General features: G+C 39.7%; 1 protein-coding gene across 4 annotated transcripts in view; it reads left to right on the top strand.

Annotated features, from left to right (window-relative positions):
• BBS9 (Bardet-Biedl syndrome 9) overlaps nucleotides 1-13,459 on the top strand; it is a 359,454-nt gene that overhangs the window by 150,976 nt on the left and 195,019 nt on the right. For all 4 annotated transcript variants that reach the window (XM_037041162.1, XM_037041163.1, XM_037041164.1 and 1 more), the window contains 3 exons: nucleotides 2,455-2,508; nucleotides 11,131-11,233; nucleotides 12,754-12,858. In XM_037041162.1, the coding sequence (XP_036897057.1) occupies nucleotides 2,455-2,508; nucleotides 11,131-11,233; nucleotides 12,754-12,858 (262 nt within the window). The remainder of the gene's footprint in view (nucleotides 1-2,454; nucleotides 2,509-11,130; nucleotides 11,234-12,753; nucleotides 12,859-13,459) is intronic.

Here is a 13,459-nt window from a genome sequence, read left to right as displayed (position 1 = left end):
GGAGATTAAGCATGAACAGTTGGGCCAGGGATCATTTTTCCCTCTATTTCTGTCCGTGTGTCCCAGGGCGAGGTATTTAGTTTTCTTAGTCTCAGTTTTCTCATCTGGAAAATGAGAATGATAGTAGAATCTCTTTGGTTGAATTGTTATGATAATTAACGAGCATCATCATTGTCGTAAAATGTCATTTTAGTTCTCCCAGCCTCGTCGCATTCAGCATCACTACCACCACCATCACTCCCACCACCTACATTTTGCTACCTGTGTCCTTCACTGCTATTACCTTAGTGCCTGTCACATACGGGTGCTCAATATATACTTGCTCTGCAAATGAATGAATAAAGCTGAGAAACAGGAAGGATGAAAGGGGGGTTGTCCTTGGTTCTATCGCCCCATTTCCTTGTTCAGTCTTCTGTAAGCACTTGTTAGATTATGACTGGTCGTGTCTCACTGCCTGCCGTTTGGTCAAAATCTATGTGTTTACCTGTGTTCCTACCAAAGGCTGATCAATTACGACAAGTGATCAAATTCACTGCTTTTACTGTAGTTGGGGTTCACGTCATGTAATTTTGCTAAGGAAGTGATTTTAATATCTAGGTATCAGAGCATAATATAGTAAGTAGTTGTCATAAATGTTCAAAGATTAATTTTAGTGTAAACAGGCAACCCCAGCTGTGATAAGAATCATGTCAACATGTCTGTGGTGTGGACAGTTGGGTACACTTACAAAAATAGCGTGTGTGAAAGAAGCACCCACCAGCTGGGCCACGTGGTAGAGGCACTGTCTGAAACGTTGTCCACTCAGCACACGCCGTTTCTCTCTCTACCCGAGGGTGTAGTCCGAGTGGGACATGGCTGCTCCGTTAGCTGACAAATGTACACACATTTTCTTGCCTTGGGAATGATTCTTTTTTTCCTCTGGGCCACCTATATAATTTTTTTTAGGTTATCTTAAACATAGGCTTTTTGGAATGAGGAATTCCCTTTCTGTTCTCTAGCAACTTTTGGTCTTCGTAGGAAAAGGCTTGTGGAATAGTGCTGTGTTGTAATGTATGTTTCCCTGTTGGCAACCTGGAGTGCTATTTCCTTTCAACTACCTGTCTTTCCAGCTTCCCTTTTCCCTCTTACTATTTTTTCCTTCCTAAGAGAGTCTTGAGAGTGTAGCCTTCATTCCACTGGAAAACATGAGACCAGCGACTCATGTGGCTCTGGTATAGCCTTGTGTCTTTGTGCAGCCATTTCTGGCTCCACTTGTATTTCCTGAAGGACCAGTGTCCTTGAAGGTGTTTAGCCAATGGGTGGAAAAGAGCAGGAAACAGGAGATGTTTTGTGTCTTTTCTAGATCTTTGGGCAGCTAAAGTAAAGCATTTCCTGGATTTAAACTAATACTAGAGCAGAAAGCCTCGCTTAACATTTTATTTTGAATCATTAATATGAAAGCACACATCTAAAAAATAACATAATTTCTATTAGAATGGGGTCTTTTATTGAGGAGGCAAGCATTGCTGTCTTATCCTCCTGCATGAGAAGTTGGATTCAAGTTCATATGTGATTTCGTAGGGAGTCATAAGTAGAATTTGGATCTCCCGACTCTTGACTGTGCTGGTGCCCATTATATCATAGCCGTCTCCATTGCTTAGATGTGGCTTAATTTTTCCTGGTGAAAACATTTCAAATAGGTTAAGTTAAAGTACAGTGGGTCTATTCATTGGCTGGATAGAGATTTTAGGGCCTGAGTTGTTCCCCAGGTATTCATTTGGGTATTACTAGAAAATATGTTACCCCTTCATTTGTTTCTGTCACAGAGTGAGAATTTTTCTCTCAATCTACCATTCTAAAAGATAAGCTATAAATTGTAAGGAAATGTTTGCTCTATGATATTATACTGTAAATTCTTTGATAGGTAGAACCAGGTAGCCTGGACTGATGCTCAAAGAGTAAACTAGTTTATGATATGAGCTAGTGGGGGAAAAAATCTCACTCCTGCCTTTATTCTATTTTCTAGGGGTAAGGGCACTCAATATTTATATTATTGGTTATGTGTCTTAGTTACATCTTCATACCATTAGTCAGAATAAAACATTTCTTTGTCAAGTTAAAAATAAAATGGCCTAAAAGAATGGCATAATGTTTATCTGAGAAATGCTAGCTGGCCTTCTCCTGTATAATATAAAGGATGTGTTACTAGAATTAATTAGTTTCAACATTTAACTAAATTCGGCAGCAGAGTAACATGATAATAAAATATGTGACTTTGGGGGGGGGTGGGAGGGTGGATGTCTGAATATTAGCTCATGACTTTCTAGATGAAGACATTACAAAGTCACACTGACTCTGAGTCTGTCATTAGGGTGATAAATCCTTTACAGTCGTTCCCACCTTTGGTGGTGAGAGGTATAGATTGCACCTGGGTTTTCACTCATGGTTTCCTGTCTTTCTTCTGTGCGTTTACAGCAAGCTCCTGACCCTGAAGTGGGAACTGACCTCGTCCCTTCAGTCACAGTGAAGGTATTGTGCCGTCGTTCCAGACTGGAACATGCAAACAGTATAACACATTTTGTCACATTTGTCACTCTTGTCACCCTATAAATAGCCTTTGGAAATGTCAGATAAACACTTAACATTTCTACCATTTCCTCAGCCTAAGGGGGGAATCAATAACTTTCATTGTTTTCTACAAATATAAAGCTGATCATTGCATTCAGAGCAATGTGCAGGTAATATAAACAATTGTTGTGACTTATTCTTATTTAAATGTGTTGCATGATCCAGGATCTTTTTTTCTAGATACAAAAATTAACATTAAAGTATGCTGAAGTGTGTCATCACCACAGACCAACCAGTTGATGGAAGCATTGTATATATACTGGGGAATTATGTGAATGCTAATAATATCTTCCTTCCATGTATCATTATAAGTGGGTTGGGAAAGAATTTCCAGTCATCTATCTGCCATAATATTAGCTTTTAAGGAGTGTATTTATAGCAAGAACATATTAAATGAAGAAGCCACAAAGTAGAGTAGTGACAAATTGATAGTGCTAAAAAAATAGAGTATGAACGCTGTGGTTTTGGTTAAAAGTTTTGGTCCTGTCGTTGTAGAATTTTAGACTAGAACTTGAATGTAGAACCCTCTTAGGGCTTTTGGATTAAACTGTGGTAATCAGTCAGCACACTATTAAGCTGAAAGTATTTATCACTGCCCAGTCCGTGGAGCCAGGAAAGGTTGTGGATCTTGGCGATTCACTTAGTCAGAGCTTGGCCCGGGCTCCACGCTTTCTTAGGTTCTGGGTTGCTGTCCTTGGAGAAGCTTGACAGGGTGCCCGGCTTCAGTGACTGTGCTTGCTCACACTGGGCCCAGCGGGCGGCCCTACTGTGGGGTCCGTGGTGGGAGTTGAAGGGAGCCCAGTCTCTTAACAGTTTCCTAAGCTACTTTTTTTGGCTTCTTGCCACTGGAAATAAGGGTGGTCTTTCCCCAGTCTTCCCACTCCTATTCAATCAAAGGCTCTATCTCATTAATACTTCTGAGTCTGGAAAAGCATTAGTGGCAAGAAATCAAACACTTAAGAAAAAAAAAACCTGCACAGTTCCAGGAATGATCTATAGACTTTTGTGTGGGAGAACCCTTTTTTGTATCAATCTACTGATATTGTTCAGACACATACACATAATGATTCAGGCACACGATATAAATTGTGAAAAAGTCTTGTAGCTAAACCAGATAGCATTGCTCATGTTAATCCCTGCCCCTGACTACTACTTATTGCTGTAAGTAAACACACCTTTCTGTCCCATGAAGTTCTTAGCCTTTCATGTGTAATAGCTGCCTTAAAATGACGGAATGGCACTGCTGGAGAATTCTCTTTCATTAGTGGAATTTACTGTATTTGAGACCGACTAAGTCATTCCTAACTGCCTTCCTAATTGCCATTGTAAGAGCCCAAGAAAGAAAGCAATGCACAAGGGTTGCACAAAGTCAGCTGGACGGACACAGCAGACACAATGACTTCCTGGTTCTGTCTGACAGTTTCTATACACATTTCTGCTATAAATCGCTCCTTATAGCCTTTTTTAACAGTGGCAGCCAAGATATATAACCATGCGAGTTTCCATCATAATAAATCCTGCTAATTGAGAAAATGTTTCCATCCGTTCCAGTGGACGAAGATGTGGCTACCTTGAGTATGTGCGCATGATGTGAGAGTGGTTGTTCGGACCTGGCCTTTGGAGTCGCAGTTTTATATCTAGGATAAAATTTGGTATTATATTTCCTAAAGATCATGTTTCATTTTGTCAGAAGCGGAAAATAGCATGGAAAATTCCTTTATTAATGCTTTATATTTTTCCCTCAATATTTTAAAATTATTTTTCTCTTAAAATACAAGGTTTGTGATCTAGCCAAGTCTTTAACTCCTTTTTTGGCTCAAACACAACTCTTCTTTGTTCTTGTAGTTATTTTCCTCACACATCTTCTTGATTCACTTTTGAAAGTGCCAGGCCATTGTTAGGGTTCAGTAAATCTGCGTATGTGTATGAGAGCTATTATAAGTGTACATCTCAGCCAGATGCAAACAATTCTGTGATAAGGTAAAATTGTGTGATTTTTGTTAGGCTAGGCTGAGTCAGGTGTCTGCTCCCTTATAAGTGGCTTATCACTACTGCAATTGGACTTTTCATTTTTGATCCTAAAACTAAGTTTTCAGCTCTCTTGTACATATTGACTCGATGGTCTTGGGCACTTACTTATCTTCTTTGAACCTCCGTTTTTATTTTATTATTTATTTACTTTCATTTTTATTTTCTAAATTATATTTTATTGATTATGGTATTACAGTTGTCCCAATTTTTCTCCCTTTGCTCCCCTCCAGCCAGCACCACCTGCTCCTTCAGGCAGTCACCCCACCATTGTTCATGTCCATGGGTCATGCTTATAGGTTCTTTGGGTACTCCATTTTCTATACTATGCTGTACATCCCCATGCTATTCTGTAACTACCTGTTTGTACTTCTTAGTCCCCCCACCTTTTCACCTGTTTCCCCACACCCCTCTCTGGCAACCATCAAAATGCTCTCCATATCCATGATTCTGTCTCTGTTCTTCTTGTTTGCTTAGTTTGTTTTATAGATTCAATTGTTGATAGATATGTATTTATCACTATTTTATTTTTCATAGTTTTGATCTTTTTCTTAAGTAAGTCCCTATAACAACAGTTCATATAATAATGGTTTGGTGATGAAGTACTTTAGTTTTTTCTTGTCTGGGAAGCTCTTTATCTGCTTTGATTCTTAATGATAACTTCGATGGGCAGAGCAGTCCTGGCTGTAGGTCCCTGCTTTTCATGACTTTGAGTATTTCTTGCTAATCACTTCATGCCTGCAAAGTTTCTTTTGAGAAATCAGCTGACAGTCTTATGGAAACTCCTTTGTAGGTAACTACGTGCATTTCTCTTGCTGCTTTAAAGATTATCTCTTTCTCTTTAACCTTTGGCATTTTAATTAGGATGTATCTTGGAGTGGGTCTCTCTGAGTCATTGTTGTTTGGGACTCCCTGTGCATCCTGGACTTGATGGTCTATTTCCTTCACTAAATTAGGGAAGTTTTCTGTCACTATTTTTCAAGTAGATTTCCAATTTCTTGCTCTTTCTCTTCTCCTTCTGGAATCCCTGTGGTGTGAATGTTGGAATGCTTGAAGTTGTCTCAGAGGCTACTTACACTATCCTCATTTTTTTGGATATTTTTTACTTCTTGTTGTTCTGATTGGTTGTTTTTGCTTCCTTATGTTCCAAATCATTGATATGATTCTTGGCTTCATCCACTCTACTGTTGCTTCCCTGTAAATTGTTCTTTATTTCAATTAGTGTATCCTTTGTTTCTGACTTTTTTTTTTATGCTGTTGAGGTCCTCACCAAGTTCCTTGAGCATCCTTATAACCAGTGTTTTGAACTCTGCATCTGAGAGATTGCCTATCTCCATTTTGTTTAGGTGTTTTTCTGGAGCTTTGATCTATTCTTTCATTTGGGACATGTTTCTTTGTATCTTCATTTTGGCAGCCTCCCTGTGTTTGCTTCTTTGTTTTAGGTAGAGCTAGTATGACACCATGTTTTTGGTAGAATGGCCTAGTGTAGTAGGTGTCCTGTAGGGTCCAGTGGCACAGCCTCTACTATCACCCAGGCTGGGTACCCGTGATGTACCCTTTGTCGGAGTGAGTATACCCAACTTCTTTAGTTGAGCCTTGGTTGCTATTGGCGGATCAATGGGAGGGATTTTCCCAGGCGAGTCAGCTTCAAGTACTGGCTGTGACCACTTACCACCAACCTCTGCTCTTTGTGGAGGATTAGCTGTGCAGGGACACAGTGGTGGTGTTCTAACATGATCTATAGCTGTCCACTGTGTGTGCAGGCCCTGGAGTTTCCCTGGCAATGCAGGCCAAGGTCAGCCCTGACCTGTGTTTTTCCACAAGGCCACCCTGCCTAAGCTGTAAAGCAATTTGAAATGACTGCTATTTGTGCTGGGTTGGAGATCCCAGGCAAAGACAAGCTGTGAATCTAGGCTGGCTGCTGTTAGTGCCGTACCTGGGGCCACTTAGCAAGATATATGGGGCAGAGGGCTCACTGAGGCCAGCTGTTGCTTGTTTGAAAGGATTTAGGAAGTTGTCAAGCATGAGCCAAGACCAACCAGTCACATGGAAACATCACCATTAACTGCTACAAGTTGGGTGGGATGGAGCCTCAGGGGACCTCCAGGGTGGGGCAAACAGTGTTAGCCAGGTTGATAGAATCTCAAATCTGGCACCCATCTGCCAGCTTTGTGACTCTGTGTGGGGAGGGTTCAGAAAATGGACAATGGCCTTTGCCCACCTTTCTGTCTATGAGAAAGCTGTTGCCTAACTCTTGCCTCGGTGCCAGACACTTCAGTTTTTCCCGGTACACCACTAATGCCTTTCACGCTGCTACCCTGGTGCTGGAGCTCAGAGGGAGTGAGTCTGTGTGCGGGTTCCTTAAGAAGAACTCCTTGGGACTCCAGAAGTTTCATCCACCAACTTAATCCCTGATGGTTGCAGCCAGAAGTGATGGGGACTTATATTCCTTGCACAGGTACCCTGGGCTTGAGGGCCTGATGTGGGACTGGGATTCCTTGCTCCCGAGATATCCCTCCCAAATTTTCATCCACCACAAGTGGGTGTGGGACCACCCATTCTGCATCTTTTCTCCACCTGCCAGTCTGGATGGATGTGGCTTCTTGAATTCTTCAGTTGTCAGACTTCCATTGAACTCAATTTCTGCTGGTTCTGAGTGATGGTTGTTCTATAATTTAGTTGTAATTTTGATGTGGTTGTCCAAGGAGGCGAGCTGTGCTCACCTACGCTGCCATCTGACCAGAGGTCCTGAACTTCTGTTTTTAAATTGTACAGTAGGGATACTTTTTCATTTACAGAGTTGTTTTGAGATTTAACCACAGTTGATTGAGAACATGGGTTCTGAGTTTTGGCAGATAGAAGTTCAGCTGTGGTTCCACCACTTGTAAACAGAATAGCCCTGAGCAAATTATTTAGCCTCTCTAAGCCACAGTTTTCTTTTTTATAAAATGGTGTATAGTAATAGTAGGTATTTCACCATGTTGTAGGTATTAAGAGATAATATACATAAATAATTTGTTATCATGGTTCTGTGAATATAGAAAGCTGCTAATGGTTATCATTACTATGAATAATTTCATTTTAAAATGTATGTATAGACTAACATATTATTATTAATAGAAAGATATTTAAATTGTGCCTATATATTCAGTGGACTAGGTATTTGAAAGAATGTCTGTGGTGCGTACATTGTTTCTTCTCATAGTTACCATCAGGGTTTTATTAAAAAGGCATTATGCTTATAACAGTCAGACATCATTTAGGAAGCTTTTGGGGATGCACATTCCCCTCACAGAGTCTTAGGGCTGGTAAAGTAAAAATTGAGGATTGATTGTTCATTTGCTGTTTATTGTATTTGTTTGTACCCAATAGTGGTCTTTAAAAAGTTTTACTTTGCAAATCAAAATTATGTTTAACTTATTTTTAAGTTATACAGAATACCCACATTATTTAAAATTAATGCATTTACTGAATCTAGTTACATGTTTATAATGTTTCTAGGCCAGTTGTATATTGCTGTGTATTGTTTCTTTCTCTATTATATGCGTGTGTGTGAGTGTTTGTGTGTGTATGTATGTGTATGTATGTGTATATATATATATATATATATATATATATATATATATATATATAGTCTGTCCAGAAAGTATCCAGCCACATAAAATGAAAAATAGAGACGTTCATTGACGAAGATCCAAGATCAAAGAACCATTGTACATAGGACAATGATGCCTCAGTCCCCTTCAAAGCAGGCACCTTGGGACCTCACTCAGTTCTCCCAGTGTCTCTTCTGCTGTTCAAAACACTCTGCAAAATGCAAAATCCTTTGTTGGAATCACCATCAGATGCCCTGTTGTATTTTCCTGAATCTTACTGATGGTCCAAAATCTCTTTGTTTCAAAGATGCTTTTAGTTTTGGGAAAAGCCAGAAGTCTCAGGGCATCAAATCTGGGTTTGGGGGGTGGGCTGAGTCATTTGGTGATTTGATATTTTGCCAACAAACTCTGCATGAGACTTGATGGATGACTGGGTTCATTGTCCTGATGAAGCTGCCAGTCACCAGTTGCCCATAGCTATGGCCTTCTGAGTCATCCAAATAGTTTCTGAAGAGGAATGTTCAAGCATAATGCAAAATGTAATGCAGATTTGTTGCTGTACTAGCTGTCGTGTTGAATGTGACAGCCACACGGTACACATACTCACTGAATGGCATCTACCACTGCCACTGACTAGTACAGTGAAGTCATCACTGTTCACACGTGCTCGTTCCAGTCCACTCTCCTTGGCTGCCAGGTGACACCAGTGCTGTGGAAACGGTTCTCATTGTATTAACAGTGGCTGAACTTTTTCCAGACAGATCTCATATGGTCAAGGAATCAGTGATGCAAGCCTTTTATTTAATATAAAATTTAAAAATACTTTCATTTAAAAAAGTATGCCCTTGCATTATGTCAGTTAATAGTGATATGTATCTGTTGCATATACGAGAGTCTAGTAACTAGACTGTACTGTTTTGTAGCAGAGGTGCTAGGCAGAGAGTGCTTCTCAACTCTGATTATACACAGATACCACATGAAGACCTGTAAAAAAATGATCCATATTCCGGTTTACTGTGGGAAGTCTGGCTTACCGCACCAGCCGTGTGAACTCATCCAAAGGAAACTTTTCAAAGAAGCTGGGACTTTTAGGAGACTAAATCCAGAGAGAGAGCACGCCCAGTGGAAGCTAGATTGTTAAGCTTTTTCTTTGGTAGCCTGAAAGTGATGGCCCTTACCACTGGCCCGGTCAAGATCATTGGGCCTGATGGTTTGTTCCCACTGGTGCTCCCCACAAGGGCAGTGAGGGAAGTTCTGCCTTGTCTACCCATCGCCGGCCCACTTCCCAGCTAAACCGCTAGCTACCCCACAGTTCTCAGCTGTTGATTCTAATGGCAGTGGGAAGGTTTTGTTGGCATCAACCAAGAGCAGCGGTTTGGAAATCCAGCCAGTTTAGATATGCGACAGTAAATATTGCCATTTTTTGATATTTTTCTAGAACTAGTTATGTCAGATATTTTTGTGGTAAGCCATGGAAGAAAAAGAGTGCTTTGATATGTATCTAAGCTAGTAAATGCCCACCTAGTAAGGAGATCTTTAAAGTATAAGTAACCTGTGTAAAAGGTAATATTCTGGTGCTGGATAAGACAAATAATTCATCATGCCACATCTGTGTATGAAAAGCAAAAGGAACACATCACATTTCATGGTGTAATTATTTTATCAGCCACTGATGGCAGATTTTTTTTTTGCTTTTGATAGAACATTTTAAAGTTAAAATTAAAAAAAATTTGAATTAAAAACCAATTTGTCAATTATGCTGACATACAATATTATATTAGTTTCAGGTGTACAACCTAGTATTAGGTATTTTATGTAACATACAAAGTTATATAAGGATAAGGATAGAAAATTTTAGTAGTTTCATTGAGATATAATTCACATACCTTACAGTTACTCATTCAGAGTATATAATTCAGTATTTTTTAGCATATTTGCAGAGTTGTGGACCAGCACCACAATTTAACTTTAGAACATTTTCATCCCCTCTAAAAACAGCCCCATATCCATTAGTTGTTGCTTCCCTTTCCTTCCTCTCGTGCATTCCCCCGCTCATAGCCCCAACTCCATTCGTCAGCAACTGAAAGTCTTATTTTCTGTTTGCATAGATTTGCCTATTCTGGACACTTCGTATAAATGGAATCATACATGTATTTCTCTGTGACTGGCTTCTTTTAGTTAGCTGCTGCTTTTAAGGTTTGCACATGTTGTAACAGGTGTCTGCACTTCATTTTTTTTTGTTACCAAATAGTATTTCATTGTGTGGTTGTACTGTATTTTACTTACCCATTCTACAGTTAGTCAGTGGACATTTGGGTTTTTTTCTAATTTTAGCTCTTATGAATAATGCTAGTTTTAACATTTCTTGCGTGCATAAGTTCTTGTGTGAAGATATGTTTTCATTTCTCTTGGCATGGAATTGTGAGATTGTATGGTAAATTGCTGTTTAATTTTTAAAGAAAGTGTCAAACTTTTTTGTATGGCTGTACTGTTTTACATTCTTATCAGTAATATATAAGACTTTTAGTTTCTCTTTGTTCTTTCTGGTACCTGCTTTTGTCAATCCTTTTGATGATAACATTTTAGTGGCTGGGTAGTGGTATCTGATTGTGGTTTTAATTTGTTCTTCATACTCATTAAAGACATTAAACATGTTTTCATGTGCTTTTTGGCCTTTCCTGTATCTTCACTAGAGGAAAGTCTGTTCAACTCCTTTGCCCAGTCTAACTGGGTGGGACATTTAATCTGCTACTTATGTTACATGTTATATGTTGTGGCTACTAATTTTTTCTCAGATGATGTTTGCTAATTCTTTGCTAGTGATTTTCTTAGGTAGGTGAGATATTTGTTGATTTGGGCAGGATGTAATTTTCTGTTGCTATCAACGCCTGCCTCCTAGGTTGCACTGCAGACCCACGCGGCACTGCAAGGAGCCAAGTTATCAGTCTACGTGCAGCCGCCTCTAGTCCCGTCGTGTGACCGGTTCGCTTTTGAGTTGTTGGGTAAGTGTTTTGTTTTGGCCCAAAGTCTATCAAGGTGTGAGGGCTTTTTTCATTAAAAAACTTTTTATTAGTGTATTTATTTTGCGGATATATTTCTTGTCTGAATCATGAGACTGGTATCTTCCTGAAATTAATGCTTGCATTGTTTAGCTCATAGAGTTTCCCCTCTGAACATCAAGCATGGACATTCAATGAATGGTTGTTGAGTCTGAAGTAATTACAGATTTCCATGTGCTTTCCTTAACTAGATGGGCCTGTAATTGTACTTAAACACTATAATTGGGAAGGCTCTCTTTATTGGTGTTTCTCTAGTGAGCTCGTTATTGAATCAGTAATGTTTGAAGAAAGAATATTGACTTTGGAGTCTGGCCTGAATTTGAATCCTGGCCCTGACTCTCGCTCTATGTATAACCTTGGGCACGCTCCCTTCACAATGACTCGGAGCCTCAGTTTTTTTAAATCTGCAGAAAGGGGAAAAGGGTGTCTTTCTTGTAAGACAAGTAATGGCTGCTTTGAGGATTCAGTTAAAAATGAATCTATGTAATGTAACTGCAGTAATGCCTAAAATAGTAGACGTGTTGTAAATGGCAACTCATATTCTTTGCTTAGAATCTCTTATTCCTTACCACTTTCATCTGAGTTGTCATTGGCCCTGTTGAAGTGATTTCTAAAATATTTTTAAGCCTTTTTCTTCACTGCCACTGTTCAGCAGGGGATCTTGTGTTTTAGTCATGAATCAGGAACATCTCTCTCTTTTGCTTTTGTATAACCAACCCTTAGCTAAGTGCCTGGCTGATAGTGGGCACTCAATAAACACTCATTGGCCAAGTGAAGGAATGGATGGATGGCTGGAAGTGATATCCAACCTTGGAGGTGATATACAACCATTGGTTTCTCACTTTATTTTCTAATTTTTCACAGTACTTCCAATGGATCTTTTTAAAACACATTCTGAAAAACGTATCTTTCCAGTGAAAGACCTCTTCTGGCTCTCTAATGCAGGTTGGAGGTCAAATACTTGACTGTGAAGGCTGTGCACATGGCCGAGTCTCTGCAGTTGCAGTTACGTCCATGTTCACCCCCACCTGCGGTTTGCCCTGCAGTCTGGGTGCTAACCTTGATAAAGCACTGCTCCTCACTCCAAGAGTCTCTCACCCTTTCATGTCCCTTGTCCCTTGTCCCTGCTCACACTGCCTCTTCCTCTGAGTAACGGGAAGCACTGGGGTGGGATGTCAGACACCTTGTCCTGGAGTTGGTTCCTAGCTGTGTGTTTGCTGTGTGATCTGGGGCAAGCCTCGTCCTCTCTCTGTAGCCAGATTTCTCCTGGGGCCAAAAAGGAGAGAAAGAAATGGGGTCAGTAGTACCACCTACCTTATAGAGTTGTTGTGAGGATGAAGTGAATTAATCCATGTAAAGTGCTTAGGACAGTAGCTGGCATGCAGAATATGCCCAGTTTTAACTGTTGGTGATAATCACTGTCCAAAATGATATAATTTATGTTACTTTCACGTTGGTTACAGCACCAGAGACGACTAGAACGGTAGCCTTTTCTGTTTATCTGAAAGGAAGTTTTGTGCCACCTGAATTGGAAGGAAGTGCTGTTGTTTCCTATTCCAGACCGACAGGTAAACACGCAGCTGTTCAGGAATTTACAAGGCTAATCAATCACTCCTTTGCACTTGTTGGGATTGTGAGTTAAATGTGTAAGTGTTAAAATGGGAAAACACATTGTAAAATATTGTTAAGTGAAAAAACATTATTTTCTAGTGTTAAATAAATTGTATGTCCAAATTAATTTTGTGTTACACATAATTAGTGGTAAGTATTTAGCTGATACCTACACCTGTTGCTCAACTCTATCTTTTCAGTTATTTTTAGTCTCACTAGAAGAATTATATCTAGTCAGACTTCATCTGTTTGAACTAAAGAGAAAAGCCTGGTCTGAATAAGTGAAAACACTGTTGTGGGTTACTCCAACATTAGGGAAGTATTCAGTTTTAGTGACTAATACTCTTTAGTGTCTTACATGTTAAAATATTTAAGAACAGATCTACTAAAATGTGATCTGTTTACATTCACATTACTTCTTTTTCAAAAAAGCCTCTTTAGATTAAGAAGGTGATCCTTAATAAAATGATGGTTGCCAAGGGTCGAGGAGGTGTGTGAAATGGGAAGGTGTCGGTCAGAGGGCACCTGCCCACTTCAGGTCCAGGGTGAGTGAGTGCT

This window comes from Sturnira hondurensis, unplaced genomic scaffold, assembly GCF_014824575.4.
Source record: "Sturnira hondurensis isolate 20B ecotype Veracruz unplaced genomic scaffold, ASM1482457v3 Scaffold0002840, whole genome shotgun sequence".
NCBI classification, from domain to species: domain Eukaryota; kingdom Metazoa; phylum Chordata; class Mammalia; order Chiroptera; family Phyllostomidae; genus Sturnira; species Sturnira hondurensis.
Note: the sequence above shows the minus strand (reverse complement) of the source record. Positions and strands in the feature narration are given on the sequence as shown.